Source organism: Bombus terrestris, chromosome 15 (assembly GCF_910591885.1).
Source record: "Bombus terrestris chromosome 15, iyBomTerr1.2, whole genome shotgun sequence".
Lineage (NCBI taxonomy): Eukaryota > Metazoa > Arthropoda > Insecta > Hymenoptera > Apidae > Bombus > Bombus terrestris.
In genome coordinates, this window is record NC_063283.1 from 5,896,953 (window position 1) to 5,914,381 (window position 17,429).

The 17,429-nt window shown below is 32.2% G+C and overlaps 2 protein-coding genes and 3 non-coding genes across 6 annotated transcripts; 2 read left to right on the plus strand and 3 right to left on the minus strand.

Annotated features, from left to right (window-relative positions):
• Positions 1-49: 49 nt before the first annotated feature.
• Positions 50-3,493, minus strand: LOC100642387. Of its 2 annotated transcripts, none has more exons than XR_007226567.1 (7): positions 3,298-3,493; positions 2,905-2,986; positions 1,637-2,417; positions 1,340-1,452; positions 930-1,155; positions 714-852; positions 50-163 (listed from the first exon to the last, which is right to left on the minus strand). It is a non-coding gene; the product is annotated as an uncharacterized LOC100642387 (transcript). The 2 variants fall into 2 exon arrangements; XR_007226566.1 differs by having other exon boundaries at positions 936-1,155; positions 3,298-3,492.
• TRNAR-CCU lies at positions 432-504 on the plus strand. The gene has a single exon. It is a non-coding gene; the product is annotated as a tRNA-Arg (tRNA).
• On the minus strand, positions 960-1,031 carry TRNAH-GUG. Its single transcript has one exon. It is a non-coding gene; the product is annotated as a tRNA-His (tRNA).
• A 6,883-nt stretch (positions 3,494-10,376) lies between the features above and the next one.
• On the minus strand, positions 10,377-12,318 carry LOC105666577. Its single transcript, XM_012317312.3, has 3 exons — positions 12,082-12,318; positions 11,766-11,980; positions 10,377-11,675 (listed from the first exon to the last, which is right to left on the minus strand). Exons 1-3 carry the CDS (start codon positions 12,144-12,146, stop codon positions 11,512-11,514), a joined length of 444 nt encoding a protein of 147 aa, XP_012172702.3. The 5' UTR covers positions 12,147-12,318; the 3' UTR covers positions 10,377-11,511.
• Positions 12,319-12,614: 296 nt separating this feature from the next.
• LOC100648609 (cytoplasmic dynein 2 intermediate chain 1) lies at positions 12,615-17,429 on the plus strand. The gene is made up of 16 exons (XM_012317304.3): positions 12,615-12,721; positions 13,043-13,765; positions 13,826-13,945; positions 14,023-14,192; positions 14,349-14,496; positions 14,566-14,706; positions 14,777-14,917; positions 14,979-15,290; positions 15,357-15,529; positions 15,602-15,818; positions 15,937-16,088; positions 16,160-16,308; positions 16,378-16,436; positions 16,505-16,659; positions 16,746-16,878; positions 16,941-17,429. The coding sequence occupies exons 1-16, from the start codon at positions 12,710-12,712 to the stop codon at positions 17,061-17,063; spliced, it is 2,928 nt and encodes a 975-aa protein (XP_012172694.2). The 5' UTR covers positions 12,615-12,709; the 3' UTR covers positions 17,064-17,429.

Sequence of the window (17,429 nt, forward strand, 5' to 3'; positions counted from 1 at the left end):
GTTACGAATGGTGGTTGAAGTAAAGATCCTGGAAGTGAAAACGTTGTTGACAACGGTGAAGGCGTTCGGCCGATTCCAGTATCCGGTGTATTCGAACTTTCTAAAATCTCGATATTTCTAAAGTTGTAGTCTTTGGAATTGTATGGTTCATATCTGCACAGATCTACAAAATTAATATAATTTTATTATGATTTCCGATATTATATTTTTAATGATAAGGAGAAGATATTGCCAACTAGCTTCTAGTTTTATTTTGAGAAATGTAGAAATCTAGCAATTAAACTATTCAGTATTTATTTATGAATCTCAATTTCTCTAATTTAATTATTTTGAAAGATATTTCTCGTATAGTAATAAAATGATTAATGTGTATAAAATTTGTTACATGATCACAATAATATATACAATTTTTAAAAAATGAAGTAACAACCGCCCCTGTGGCCTAATGGATAAGGCATCGGTCTCCTAAACCGGGGATTGTGGGTTCGAGTCCCACCAGGGGTAATTAAAGCAATTCATTTTTTGTTTCCAATTCTATAGATTATTTCTTTTTATCTTTATTTAGTACTGCATTTAAAATAGCAACACAACTATGTAATTCAATGAAATTAATAAAAATTCAACGCCATTCTAAAGGGGATGAATGAAAAATAAAGAAATTGTGTCTTATTTCATTTTAGAGATACAATTTTAACAACATACAGTAAACTTACATGTATGATTGATTTTAACGTATTATATATTTTCACAAAATCCTTGTCGATTCACTATGAATACTATATTATAATTAACCTTTGTAAATATTTCTGCCCAGACTGATTTTACCTTTTTCATTTACCCCTCTAATTATTCCTACGATATTAATAACATAATAATAAGGATATTCTATCATTTTAAATGTGAAAAAAAGTAAACATTGCAAAAAAAACCTCTACCGTGACAATGTGTCAATAGCACATTGCCGTGACCAGGATTCGAACCTGGGTTACTACGGCCACAACGTAGGGTCCTAACCACTAGACGATCACGGCTACTTGAGGAGTTGTAAACCGTGTGGAAATCGCCTTAATTCAACAATCATGTTGATCAATATATTCATCTATCCATGAATTGGTTCACTTGCTCATTAACTAAACAAAATGTCAAATTACAAAACTGAAAAAGACATAATAAACACAAAATGAAATTATATATGTCAATTTGAACAATAAATAAATATAATAATGTACAAATATCAAGAAAAAAATTGTATTTTATGGTTATGAAGAAAATTGATATCAAAGTAAGAAGATGCAGATTTCTAATTAAACAATAGAGAATTCAAAATCCATAAAAGTACCTGAAGTTGGCGCGAACAGGCTATAGCTTCTCAAGAAATGCAACGCAGAAACCGCGCCTGATACTGCGCTTCCGCTACAAATTGTCCTTGCATGCGCGTGAGAGCTCATTCCTCTAAAACAGATAGAAACTATAAACACCAATGAAACCACGTGCAGCACTTTCAAAGACGGTCAAATTATTTTCATCCACAAATGAATCAAATAAATCACCGATATTTCTATTCGATAGAAGTACTTGGAAGCATCCTATCAACTTCTATGAAACCACTCCTAATCCTGAATTAATTGAAACTCACAATTTATCGCGTTCATCAGATGTTCTTCACTTATTATCCACAAATGTTAAATCTACAACCTCCTCTTGATCTCTTCAATCTGTATAATTTCGATTAATTGTAAAATAAAACTCAGTTTCTTTTCTTTTGATGTTTCCACGTTTCACAGAATTAGTTGTTCCCGTATTCACTAACCATAAATTCAATAATAATTTGGAAATATTGAGAAATATTAGCTAGATGTTTAGGGACGCCATTAAGTGTTTAAGAGGAATTTCGACTTCTTCGCGACGTAACTTCTTTCTCGTCATAACTTTCCGTAAGGTCTGTTGATGTTCCTTATCACGTGCTTCGTTACCGCATACCTTCTCACAGGAAGGATTCCCAATTCGTCGCCATCAGGGATGGTTCCGCCTCTCTGTACATGCGCAACGCAGAAGCTAGCTATTGTTCCGCCCCTGAATCGTTAGGGGTGAGTACTTGGCTGGTATTTTAAGTGGTCAAGCAAGGCAAAAACCTAACCCTGGGCGGCCAATCCCCGGGTATGGGGCCCGCAGGCGATAATCGCTCAACCTTACGCACGTATCACGACCCTAATCTCTAGATCTATTGTTATAATAGGTCGCTGGGCTCTTCGTATCTTGCATGATTGAATGATGGAGATTAGCATCGGCATCGCGTTGAAAGTTGTTACTGACGGACGTTACTGTTTATGAAACACGCATTTATGCTCTTTTTCTTTTGGTCATATCGTTGCTTCACTTCTGCGTGCCTCGAATTAATGTTGGAACGACAATTTTTTCTGTAAAAAAAAGTCTTTATGATTTATTTCATATCGAAACATATTATAATTATAGTAAGAATTTGTCATTTTTTAAAAGAAGATATTTTTGACATACCTATACTTACGCTTATATCTTATATATTTATCATGTAAGGGTAGAAATGTGGGTATTATAGAAATAAGTATGAAATTTAAGTTTTTGTAAGAAAACGTGAAGTTTTAAATGCATGGAGCATTTCGTTTATCCTGGGACTTAAGAAGGGAATGCGAGGATATTCCGACTGTACTATGTCATGGGCTAGTGGGGCCCAACAGTTCTATTCTGTCATTTTTCACATGATCAACGTGTACAAACGTCAAAGAGTATGCTACACGTATTGCAGATTTCTGGATAAGTTTTAGCACATTCTACGAACTCTGTATTCTATTCCTTTCGTTTTTGCTTAGATTTCTAGTAAGATATTTTTTGAATGTTCGTCAGAGTGAATGATTCTACAAAAAATACCTTCTCTGCGTCACAAAACAGCTGATCCTCCTAATCCACGCCGCAGTTGCTTTCTCTTCTTGAATCACGTATAGACAGAAAACTAAAAATATTAATAAAAATATATAATAACGTTAAAAGGCAAATGTTATCTTAAATAAGATACAAATGTATATTTATATCTCTATATAAATATATAGGACAGAGAAGAAGATAACACATATTCATACTTTTGAAAATTTTCGCATAAATGTTGCTCTGTTTCATATAGTTCTTTTATACTTTACAAATAATACTATAACATTTCATGGCTGTATAAATTCATGTCACTAATAATTATTGCATAGCTTCTACTATAAACCATTGCAAAATAAGATAAATTTAAATTTCCAATTTTTAAACATTATTAAATACCTTAGATTTTGCTATTATTATGTGTAGGAAATACAATTTTAAAAATCTATATTTCGTATATGTAGTTGAAACTGCACTTTCTGACGCTACTTTAAAACCGATAATCCTATTCAGTCTGTTTGCTGGAAAGGAACTACCTTGCTACCTGCAAGAAATACAAAAGTCTCGTTATTATGTCGATAAGGACTCGGGAACACCTTTATTATTCTTTGTTTGTTATATTATATCTCTACATATAGGATATTTTAAGGTAGTAAATCTCCTTCAAGTGTCTTCGAAAAACCATAAATATGTAGACAGAAATATAAACATAAACATAGACAGAGACACTAATTATGAAAGATATTTTGTAGGTATACAATATCCTTCAAGTTCTGTATAAGTTATGTTTATGCTAGACAATATTTATACAATATTTTTAATGATATAATATATTACCTTTATATTATATTAATAGCGTGCCATGTATTATTCCTAATTCGTATTTTATTCACTGTTTGGCCGATCTATTTGGCAGAGGCTCTCATATTTTCAGAATCCTTAAGTTTTCCTTTTGGCAAATTATTTTATGACATTTATCTTCATCTGTCTATGCTTACATACATATGTACATATAGACATACAAGAACATTGGCATGCTATGTTAATCTAGCAGACAAGAACCACCTACCTACGCGTTTCTAATGTCTCTGGGACAATCGGCAGCTGACACTTTCATGTTACCTACGAATGTTTAATGCGTTGGTAATTATTATGAAGTAAATTACACGACCGTGTAGGCAATATCGAATGGGGGAACTGCAACATTGATGAGGCTGACTCGTGCCTTAAAATTGTTTCTATTCGACCTCATCAATGTTGCAATCCACGCCGTCCGTACGACATGGATGGCAATTAATGGTCAAAAGATCGATTGCTTTTCGCGGGAGTTAGCTGTACTGCAATAGAACAACCAGGTCCTTTGACCTTCGCGTGTCTGTAGCTGTGTATTGCGAAGCATAATCGGCACAGAACGATCAGGAAATATGAATAATATTAGTAATTCGATCAGTAAATACTTTCCAATTGTTCAATTAACTGTCGTACGCTAGATAAGCACTAAACACGCTTTTCAATTTGCAACGCGAGAATCTTAAGAAATATTAATATAAAAATATCTAAAAGTTTAAAAATATAGATATAGTCAAATGATCGAAAATTTTACATCAATGTTTACGTATTGCTTTTATCAACGCTTAAAAAAAGTAATTATTCTGTTTGAAAAAGATATTTGTATATGCGTAGAGAAAATAATTTCAAGAATTATTCAACTAGTGCTTCAAATAGCGCTTAATTTCTTTCTGCTAAATTAAATAACATTCTTAGGCAGTTAAAAAATTCTACTTTCAACGAATTCGCTATATTTGTAATATCCTTAATTTTGTCTATGTTTGCGGCATTAAATCTTCTTCCTTCCTTTAACACAAGTTGTGCACTAATAGCGGTAAACGTAATTGCACGAAAGAAAATTGGAGGTGCGACGGTGATTTACGGAATAGCGTGTCGTTTTCGTACGCGAAAAAAGGGGATGAGCAGCGTGGATTATATTGCCTGTTCAAATTTAACTCGGGGACGGGGGCACACCGCGGGTTAAATAACGCCATTTGTTATCGTAATATCTAATTTAGCGTTGAAGGGTGATGCGCCAACAGCCATGTGGTCGTGATCTCACGAGGCCACGGTACAGGTGTCTTAGGAACAACAGTTTAGCTTCCATAAGTTCGCCAGGTGTACCTGTAAGAAACAAAATGATTCATTCCCAGACCCGCTTTTAAACATGAACTATACTCCCTAGCAATTTTTGCAATACTTATTCTACATTTACATATCTTTTAAGTTAAGAAAAGATATCCTTATCATTGGGATCTTCTTCAATAAACGTAGATGTTATTTTAAAGTATACCTTCTATCAGCTAAATGAATATATCTTTTAGATTGTTGAAGAAATTGGATTGAGATTTACTTAAGTATCGAAAACTACCGCCAATAAATATTTTAAACATACTACTCCTACTAATTTTTACAATATGTATATTTTACCAATATATACCTTCATGGTAATTTTTTCATTCTTGTTAAGAGATCACATAAGGAATCTTAAAAAGAATACTCCTACTAGTATTAAGATTAATGTAATTTTGAATTTTGCTTAAGATACTTAAGATTACTTGAGATTACTTAAGATATTTAAGAGAAGCACTGATTGTTAATTAATAAAAAATCAGTCTCCTTGGAATTTTTCAATTTCCTTTTCAAAATTCAATTTTTTACTTCTACATATGCAAAGAAAATGGACAACTTAGTAATATAATGGTATAATATACATATAATGGTAATCTTTCCTTTATAATGATACCAATGAAAGCCAAACCTGCTAATCGATCTGATCAAGTCTGACGTTTTCACAGAGAAGCAAAAATAATCAACGAGACCTGTCCTTACATTACGAACCGTGTTCTCGTCGCTCTGTCGGCCGCTCGTTATCATTATGCGGCTGGATTCGCGATAGCGAACGCCCCCGCGGCTCTTGCTCGCTTGGTCTCTGCTCGTGCGAACCCAAACACCTGCCCGCGACCAACGAGTAACGTGACATCACGTCATGTGACCTCCTGAGCCCCGGATGCGCCCCGAAACCCCTTAGATCCCAATGACACCGCGCGACCTCCGACTAATCTGCGTAATCGCAGTCCTGGAAAACGACGGATTACACACTCTGACCATATCTTCGTGCCGCCATCGCATTTTCCTCATTGTACCCTCTGTCTTTTTTAATTCTACTTTTAAAGTAACCAGAGTTTCCCTTTGCTTCCTTTAGATATATTTGTTTTAAAAGGGGAAGCAATTATTTTAAAGATTGGCCTATTGCGGTATCAAAATTCTGGTATCAAAAGTTCTTTTAGGTATACTTTTGTTATACCTAATGATTAGTCTGGTTTGCCATGGTTTTAAACTTAAGATATTACAAAGATATAGTATAGTAGTTATTAGTATTATAAACAGTTACCGATTCATTATAGGTACTGTTGCAGGTATTTTGACCTATTTACTTGTTTCCTTTAGTGATCATGTTTGGTAACAATCTTAATTTGAGTCACAATTTTTATTGAAATATAGATAGGAAGTATTTAAAGAAGATTTAAGAATTTTTCAAGTCTGTTTTGAAAAATATAATCGTAGTGTCACTTTATAGAATAAACCTCTCTTAAATGAAATTACCTACTTTAAAAATGAAACATTTAATAAATGAAATACAATAGCTAATTATTATACATAATCAACATTTTTACCTTCACATTTTATCTAATCTATCAGTTGGAACTCAATTATGCCAATATGAAACAAAATCTAGCAGATCCTAAGTCTCCAAGTTCTTCAGAGCTTAAGGCATGAGCGATTCATTTGAAGAAGCTTCAACAAGTATTTTTCATCGTTCCACGAGTAAAATGTTTGTTCTCCTTGTTCGTAAGTGATGAATACGAAGGAAGATCACGCATGATTCCATGTATCGTACACCTAGAAGCGACATCATAGCGAAAGGGTCGCGTGTCTAGCCATTAATTTCATCCACCGTTTACCATCTTCGCGTAGGAAGCACGGACTCCTCTTTCACCCTTGCACGAAGTCACGTATTCGTGACGCCCATTGTTTCACAACCGAAGCAAAGTTATCTCATCAAGTCGTCACGAGGACGCCCCTCCTCTTTGGTAAAAGACGTGATTAAACTTTTCTTACTTCGCTCGGTTTGCCTATTTACCACTGACTTCCGACTACGTTCTGCGTTCCTTCTATGTGTTTCGTGTCAGGTGTGTACTGATTAGCAGATTTCCGTTTTCGTTACTTCGTTTACGCTTCCCTTATGCGGGAAGTATCGCCTGCAATGAAAGATTAACGTACCAGCTTTTACTTTTCTTCCTTTGGGTTACCTGACTTTTTTCAAGCAACCTGCATCGTTTCATTTTTAGTTCCATGAAGTAACTTTTGAATACGCGTGATTTCTAGATTTATATTTGAGTAGTTCACACTCAACATATGAAATTTTTTAATTAAGATTGAATTGAATGAAAATTCTCAAGTTTGGTGCCGTAGCATTGATGCTTACATGTATATATCATCAATGTTCTCTATTTTTGTTTTGTGGAATAAACTCATTTGGCAAATAAGTGGTTTATCTGATCCTTGGAGAATTCAGAATGAATATGTGTTAACAAATTAATGTGCTCACTCTATACTATAAAAATCGCAATATCTTGAAAAGTAAATTTTAATAAATAATTTAATAAAGCACATCATGTAGAAATAATGGATACAAGATAAAAGTTATACAATCTTATATAAAAATTCTATATGCTGAATGGTCCTCCTCTAGTCTACCATTGTCCGATTCTTACAGTTTTCCAGATTCTTTCGTTCGTAGATTCTTTGCCCTAGTTCTTTCATTGAATGAGTCAACATAATGCTTCTTGTTCCATTAAGAAATACTAGAAAATATAATAAGAGATACCGTAATTCTTCCATAACCAGAACTTAATCATTTAGACTTAGGGTTTGGTCCCGTGAGGTATGGAAGGAGTATACAGCCCTTCGTTTCCCAGGCTGTTGGCAAATTGTGGCTTACCGCGCTGGCACGGTTCTTATCCGCACTCGTTCAGGTAATTCTTAGCCAGTAAGCTCATCGTTATCAGATACGAAACAACCATCAATAGTTTTGTGAAATTCTAAAAGAAACAACGGAAAAATTCAGATGTAATCGTACTTTGACTACGATTCTTGGTACATTTCTTTTTAAGCGTTCTTTCTTAAATGTTATTTATAGATTCTATTTATAGAAATTCTGTTCGCAGAGATTCTATTTAATAATTCTGTAATGATTTTCTCTTCGAATGAAATCATTTTTACATAAAGAAAGATATTATTAAGATTGAATACTTAACGAAAATTGTTTCTTTAAATTCTTAATCAATGAAAAGTTTGCTACCGTATAACGATTCTTATTCTTTTACAATACAAATACAAGATAGATGTGAAAAGGTAGATTTAAATATGAAAGAGGAAAACTACGCTGTAGAAAGTCAACTTGCATAACTAAAATGGAAGAGAGCAATATATAATTTCATTATACATTACATTATTGAAATAAAAGCATGTTGTTTCCGTGTACGAACAGACATTGCTTCTTATTAATATTTTACTCATACGGTTCTCCCTCCAGCGATCAAATGCTCCTCCTATTTTTTCCTCTTCAAACCAACACACCGCCCACTTACCATATAGCATGTTCATGTACTGTTATTTCAATTGCAAATCGATACTGACGCATGGAAAACACAGTTACAGAGGTAACTCCAGGCAAGATGGATTTCATATGTCTTGGAAAATGGAATGATCTGGCCTTTTATTTAATTCTATTGCTGGACTCTATGCTTTACAATACTAATATATGTTGGAAGCTATCGTTATTATTATTTAAATATCAATCAATCCTACTGTTCTTTCATATGATGATCTACAGTGATTAAAAATATGGTAATAACGTAGTAGATATAAATGGTGAATGCTAGAAATAAAATTCTTATTGAAGAAATAGTATTGTTTTTTAAATTATTATCATAAATAAATATTCTAAGTTCTATTGCAATTCTACAAAATTTGTTTATTAAAAGAAATATCTGAACATTCGTAAGTTATTCTAAATGTATTGTTACCGTATACGGCATCCTTCAAGATAATTCACCTCGATGGCATCTCGATAAACGATAATCTTCAAATTCACACGCTCGATAAAAGTACGTGTTGCTTTTTCTAAATTTTACATGCTTTCTTACTGGATCATTTACTTTGAATATGGAAAATTCAAGATCAGGAACATTATCAGACGCAGAGGCAAACAGAATGTTAAATGAAATCCTTGAAGAAGACAGGGAAGAGAATTTAGACAATGATGACGAAGATGACGATGAAGGCGATGAATCAGAGTGTACAGCAGCTTGCGCAGGAGATCCTGCTGTTAAAAAGGTCTAACATATACTACATAAGAAGAAAATGATCTTTTAAAAAATTCAATAAAACGTTTCCTTTTTTAAGTCCATTATCTTCTTGAAATCAATTTTGGCAATTACAATTTTTCAAAGTTCTTCAATCTCCAACTTTGTCATAATATATTCAAACTAAATAACAAACCATAATATCCTCATCTTCCTGAGACCATCCTTCGTCAATTCCAACTTCACAAACCTCCTTCATTCTCAACTTTCTATTACAATATTTAACATAAGCAATAGGTCATAAAATATAAAACATCAGATTCAATCTTAAACAGAACAGCAGTCTTAACGTCATTCATCGTCATACAATATTTCTTTCTTTTTGCAGAGACTCTGCGAATGTATACGCATCGCAGAAAATTCTTCCAGGTTCTCCTTGCGCGTGATGGAGGCGATGAGGTTGTTGCAGCGCAAAGAAGACCGTCTGCTACCGACATCCACCGCAGAGGATATCGTCGACTATATTCAAGCAACTTATCACGACGATGGTGACCTTTACGCTCAGGTGCGAACCACGCTGAAACAGGTCTGTTCCCAAGGGTTAGTTCTGCGTCAAACAGAGCGAAACAGCCGGTGTAGGCGAAAATTGTGTCTCGCGTGAGACACGATCGCGTTTCAAGGCAACTGCAAAACCGTTTATCTCGCTCGTAGACCGTGCATCTATCGACCAGTTTCGTTTGCAGTTCAACTGTTAACTGTAACGCTTCCATCGGTTCGTTTCACTCGATGAACAATCAAATCTTTTCCTGTAAATGAAATTTAGGAGATTTCGGAAGGATCTATTAGTGACCGGGACTTCTAAGGCCGTTATGGAAAATAAGGAAAGTGCAATTATTTGCTTTTCTATAAAACTATACAATATAGTGCTATAGTTGTAGAAAGCTATGACTGTGTTTTATAGAAAATTATATTCTCTATTTAAAAATAAATAATGTTACGTTCATTATTGAAATTAATAACAAAATAGTTTATTTTCTATTAACAATCTTTATCTATTTTATATACTATCATTATATATATTACTAATGTTAAGTAAATAGTTACAGGACTTTAAAAAATATAAAGAGAGCGACAATGAATTTCCAAATAATTATTCTTATGACGTGGTGCAGAATAGCACTCTTCTTTCGCCCTAAAAGTTAAGATAACTTATCGATAAATTTCTATCCTAGATTCGTTATGGAATTGTTAGAAAACGAGTATCATTTAATCGGACCAAATGCGATCTCGATGAACCAAGCCACTTGCTCGAAAGGTCGAAGGGATTGCGCGTTGTCTTCGCCAGTTAAGACACCGAAACTTCGCAGGAAACGCGATGATAATGGTGACGATTGCGACTGTGAAACGACAACTGACGAAGAATCAGAACCTACGAGCAAAAGTCGAAAAGTATGGATCAATAAATCAAAAAGAAATACTCGAAGACGACACGAAGAATATGAAGAGAATGTTGCAGCTAGAGAAGTACCAGAATGCTCTTGTAATATGACTGACGAAGACGTAGGCGAAGATGAATGTGTATGCGAGGATCAAGTGCAAAGAAACGCTAAACATAATAATAATTCAAGAGTGCAAGAAAGAGAAGATGTGCAAGAAAATGATCACAGAAGAATAAATGAAGAAAGACAAACGAGACCAGTTCAGGATTTCTTGATAAAGTCCTCGAGAAGAAGAAATGTTCAGGGAAGAAATAGAACGATGGAAATTGTTGATAGAACAACGATAGGAAACAATAGATCAAACAAAGCATTATCGGATAACGTGGACAATTTTTACAGTGAATTGCAAGGAAAGATTTTGTCTTCTGGAGACAAAAAGCGGGAAAGAGAACTAAAAGCGTGGATTAAACGTTGTCAAGATGAATGTAAACGACAAGAGAATCGACGAAACAGAAATAATTAAATTTTTCGTTGAGCTCGTGACTCTGCTAAACGTGACTTTGATCTAAATTATTAATAAGTAACTACTCCAAGTGGAGTGCTCTTTTGAATGATAAAAAATTATTTTTGAATGGAATATTTTTCACGTAACGTTTTGTGCTTACAATATTTTATACAAATTTTATCAAATGTATAATAAACAGATCTTCGTACCTTTTATTCCGTTTTTACTTGCTTTTTTGTATCATTATATATTACCTTTTTATTGGTTTATACATATTATTTTTATTTTTCGTTGAAAATAGCGTCAAACATGGGGAAAGTTGTAGAAACCTTCCGGTACGATCGATGGGGATTAAATAACCAGAATGCACCGCGAAAGAAAGTGCTTCACTTACATAAGATCTTAATCTGTTATCTAAAATGCCAAATATCACAAATATAGAGATTTTATATCACTTACATTAGTAAATTCATTGAAAAAATATAATTCATATTAAACTTATACCTGTATTTGAGTTTCTGCGCGAATGGATGATTCTCTTTCTTGCGTTTCTTCTTCGAAATTTGTTACATGCATTATTACGTTGTTTTCGAACGCTATCGGTGTACGCGATCTTCCTTAAATATTTATACACCAAATCGGAAACCGTTGATTTCTGATCATGGCGTCGTAGAGGATTTTGCTCCCCGTTTCTATTATTTTTGTTCCGAGATGCCAATCTATTCATAGTTATGCATTATTCGAGAAAATTAAGAAAGAGAAGAGCGAATTTAAAAGATTTAAATGTTACAGAATCATCCACTACACTAATCTCTCTTACCTGACTTCCTTAGTTTCTTCCTTTCTTGTTATTTTATATTGATAACCTCTGTTTTCTAATGTCATTTTGGTTATTTTATAACATTAGATTCATTAAATAGGGAAAGAATTTAAAACGAGATATTTGTACCATTACATACCATTATTTAATTTAACATCATTTTTCTAAAAGGAGAACTACGTATTTTGTTCGTTAAACATGATGCATACATATATATATAAACGAATTCGTCTGCTATATAAATTCATAGACGTGTGGTCAAATGCAAAATTTGTTTATAATTTTTACCAATAGATGATACAAATATTTTCTATTACATATTGACTTTCCTATACATAGTTTGTGCTTTTATACATAGTATTACTAGAGAATATTATCAAATAGAGATTAAATCTATCAATATTAACTAAATACAAGATTAAGTCTTGTATTTAGTTAATATTTATAGTAGTTTTTAATAAATAATATGATAAATTTATCTATACATTTTTACCAGTAGATGGTACAAACACTTCTTATAGTGTGTTATTTTCTAAAACAGCTACATGTAGCGCTGTGATAACAACGATGATAGTTTACATCATGGTGGTTTTGTAATAACTGTCAACATCAGTTAATCAAAAGGATAATGTCTCATAAGGTGGTTCATTATATTTAAAAAATCAACCTCTCATTTTTACATTTTTACATTGGCCACATTTAAACGTTTGTCACTGCTTAAGTATTCAATTCTCATACTTGATCATTATAATTTCATGATCCTGACATTTCAACTTTAGAGTGCATATTAATTGACAACCTCGAATTTATCGACTTTTTTTAGACAGTATGCAATGAACGCGTAGATAAAATAACATTAATTTCACATTTTGTGAAATGAAAATGAAAAATAAAATTCTCTGATTTTCAAGTAAGATTTAGAAAATTATGAAAGTATTTTAATGTATAGATTATATTTCAGGGAACTATTAGAAAGGATTCATCTGTCAGGAATGGACATCAGTCAAATGTTAAAGCAAAATCAAAAAGTTCGTCATCATATGCAGACTCAGAGAATTCTGAAAAAGTAGATTTAAAATTGAGAATGTCTCAAACTCTTGAAAAAAGAAAAGAGGATGACAGTCACTCAAGATTAACACAAAATTTACAAACAAGCAAAAATAGTACAAAACATCCTATTAAATCCTCTAAAAGTGTTCCTGTTAAGGAAAGTTTTTCCTCGACATCCAAATCAAATATTAACAAGTCTAGAATATCATCAAAAAGTATTTTAACAACTAAAACACAGACTGAACTTATGAAGAAGTCAGATATCAATGCTGTAAAAAGCAGTAAAAGTAGTAGTGGAAGAATACAGAGTAATTATTCAGAAAAGAGAGGACAGAGTACAATATTTATACCACAATCACTTACAACTAAACTCAATGCTAAATTATCTAATAAAAGCACTAGTTCTGTATCAAAAAATGGAGAAGAAGTTAAAACATATTCATCAGAAACAACTGAATCAAAACCAAGGTCTAGGCAACGTAGACTATCTAGAACATTAAGTCCAAGTGAAGTAAAAATGTTACATTCTGCTACTAATAGATCAGATCCTGTACAGAAAATGGACCAGAAGAAAAAGGAGAAAATAGAGATACTTCAGACAGATAATGAATATGATTATGAAGATGATTTTGAGGTAAAATACTGTAGTTTATGCACAATTTATAATTTAGGCCTAATTTAAACTATTTCATAGGATTATGAATCTGATTTTCAAGAATGCACAGATAGTGAAACATCTGAAGTTAGTGAAGAAACAAGCATTAATCATATTAGTGTACCACTGGATCCAATTGAACTGCATACTGCAAAACAAGTACTGATATTTATTTTATCATAGAATAGTATCGAAAGTAGTAATATTTTTTATTTCAAGTTATCACTTTACTGTAGCGCAAAATTGTGAACAGTGCCGAACAAAAGGAAGAAGAACATATGCATGATTCTGGTCATTATGAGCTTACAGAAGCAAGAAAGAGAGCTGCAAGAATAGACTCAATTGCAAATGATTCAAAGCTATCTTCTCTTCTTGAGATAAAACAACCAGTTAATAAATCATTTAGGTTTGTTTTAAGCAAGATCAAGTTTCAAAATAATTAAATAACTTTTATTGTGAAAATTGTACTGTTTTCAATAATTATATATAAATGATTGCTAAAATAATATTGATTTACATAAATAAAAATTTAATATATGCACGTGTACGCATTTTTATATAGTGAGGATAGATCGGAAAGTAAATCGTTACCATTATCTACTGATGAAGGATTCGAAGATAGTCGTTCGGGTGATTTTGCAAAATCGCCACCGCTTTCACAAATTTCGTTCATTGATTTCCGTAAAACCAAAGAGGAACAAAAACCAAAGGTAATAAATTGATAAATTAGAGAAATAGTGAAACTTTTTATTAATAATTTTATTTATTATTGCTTTCAGAAACCCAAAAAGAGTTTAAGTAGAGGTGAAGAGCTATTAGAAATGATAAAATTAGATGTTATGGAGTGGTCTGTTCTGGAATGTTCACCTATACCATATGAAGAATTTATTAGAAATTATGGAAAATTAAATGCTCAACAAGTATAGTGATTGTCTATTAATAATACTACATTGTGTTATTAATTGAAAAATTAATGCGTTCGATTTTTAGATATCTACGCAAACTGGTGAAGATAATATTGACATAGAAACACAAACGGAGGAAATAACATTTAGAAATAAATGGACTCAATTTCCAATAACTTGCAGAAAAAATTTACAAACCAAGGAAGATTTAGACTTATTTCGTATGGTACATACACTTATAACTTTTTACTGATTAATCTTTATCTTTATAAATATCACATTTTTAGGATCAAATTGGGGTCGGTAGTGACAATGATAATGATATAGAAACTACAAGCTCTATGTTACCGCAACCCTTTGATATATTGCGATTAAATGATTTCATGAGTCGCGCAGGAAAAGTAATGTTATCGTTATTGGAAGAAAGACGATCTGGTGGAAATGTATTTAAAAATGAAGAAGAAATACCATTCAGTGACGGTGTTGTCAAACTTTCCATAAATTCCATAACATTTTTGGCTGGTAGAGCAGTAACGATAATTCATTATTCAGAAGTCTTAAATAAAATCCTACTGACTATTCATTCTCCAGCTGAAGAAGTACGAATTATTTATTGAAATACCAAATATAATCTATAGCAGTAAAACGTGTAATATTTTATTCAGGAAATTGAGACATCCAGCAAACAAGATTATATAACCGATTGTTGTATTGGATGCGTTTGGAATATTACTGAACCATCGATGCCGATTAAATTATTGTACTCTACCTGCCCTATTACTTCATGTTGTTTTCATTCAACGAATTATAACATCGTATTTGCTGGACTTCAGGATGGGTATAATATTTTATTACTTTCAATTGCTGTACAATTTACTGTATAAAAATAAATAAATATGTTAAACAATAGATCGATAAGTCTCTGGGATTTAAAGGAAGATGAAATGTGGCATCAGAAAGTGACAGATAAAGCCAACAATTTAGATTGGACAATACGAATGCCTACATATACAACAGCAACAAATGTAGAAACAAATCATACAGCACAAGTTGTTGCAATACGTATACTATCTAAAATTGAAGAAAAGTCAATAGAACAACATAACAATAAATTTGTACCAATACAGGTTTGTTAAAATTATTGTACGCATTATATGTTGTCATGTATGTAATGCTTTAGTTATTAATGTTATCTGCATCAGTTATTTGTTTAACTTTAATTGAGAATATTACTTGTACTAATAGATATGTAGCTTAAGTGAAAATGGTTCAGTTGTTATATGGAGTGTTTTGCACAATATGGGCAAAAATGTCGACGATTTAGGACTATCATTTTGGGGTAGTGTAAAACTTATTAAAAGCCAAGAACTATTTTTACAACCTAACTATAAAAAAAAGTAAATATTCCCTAATAACATGTTTATTACCTATTAAACTTCAACTGTACTAAAGTCTTTTAACTCTCTAGAAAGATCACTGCAGCTACGTTCATTGATATGCATGTGGATTGCATTGATAGTAATAATCTTTATATTGCCACTAACAGTAGCAGTATTTTGCATGGTACTTGTATTGGTAACAAAGCTAATCCTGCTGTATATACAAAGTTGGATACTAGTAAGTTATTAATAATACATCAATTTTAATTAGTTCATTGTAATTTCAATACTTTATTTGATGTTTCAGATGACTGTGGGAACATAACTTGCATAGAAATCTGTCCATTTGGATATTCGTTCTTCTTGGTAATATTTTTACTTACATTCACTCTCTTGGATTCTTTCGTTGTTCCTAAAGCAGTTTTCTAATACAGGTTAGCTGTGATGATGGAACAATTCGATTGCACTCTTTAGATATTAAGAAACCAATTTTACAATTAAAAGATGAAGATAATACATACATTATTAGATCGGTACAATGGTCAAGGTCGAAACCATTTACTCTTTTTGTACTAGACAATAAATCATGGTAAGAAAAATTAACAAAATGAATATTTAAGATTTAGATTTAAACGAAGTAAGCAATTGAAATAACTTTTGTATATGGTATTTTAGTATACATATATGGGATTTAAGTAACAGTGATATATATCCAACATACAAAATAAATATGCAAAATAGTGGACATATAAAAACTATGCAATTATCATACTGCAAAACAAAACGAGATACATCTCATCAGTACTTGGTATGTTCTTTTTTTCATGGATAATAATGTGTAAAAATTTTATATGTGTTATTTTTTTCCAGGCGTTTGGTACAGAATGCGGGCACGTAGAAATACACAAACTAAAAATGAATTTTTATCATTCAAAGGAAGAAGATTATTTACAGGAATTAAATGCTTTCATGCGATACGTTGCAATTTTATAAATAAGATAAAATCACCAATAGGATCAATACTGTTCAAGGAAATTGACACATTTTTTATACTTCCGATGAATTGAAACGGACTTTGTATGCCTTGAATATACATTTGTACTATCAAAGTGAATGATACATACTTAAATAATATTTAAGGACAATCCTATAATCATAATGTATGTGCCCACTGAAAAGCATTTTTTAAACTGTTGTATCACTTTAAGGCAAAACTAGAAGTTTGCACAAAACTATTATTATTTATTGTGCACATTATTCACTGTAACGCACAAAACTGAAACCGTCCACAAATTGTATACAATCCAAAATTTTATATTGTAAAAAGATATTTAAATAATATACCTCAATGAAAACATT

Coding starts and splice junctions, on each gene's coding strand:
- LOC100648609 (XM_012317304.3), top strand. Junction 14,918..14,978: donor ATTTAGACTTATTTCGTATG/GTACATACACTT, acceptor TCACATTTTTAG/GATCAAATTGGGGTCGGTAG. Junction 16,089..16,159: donor CAACCTAACTATAAAAAAAA/GTAAATATTCCC, acceptor TTAACTCTCTAG/AAAGATCACTGCAGCTACGT.
- LOC105666577 (XM_012317312.3), bottom strand. CDS start 12,146: ATGACATTAGAAAACAGAGGTTATCAATATAAAATAACAAGAAAGGAA. Junction 11,981..12,081: donor GAAGAAACTAAGGAAGTCAG/GTAAGAGAGATT, acceptor AACTATGAATAG/ATTGGCATCTCGGAACAAAA. Junction 11,676..11,765: donor GCGCAGAAACTCAAATACAG/GTATAAGTTTAA, acceptor TTGGCATTTTAG/ATAACAGATTAAGATCTTAT.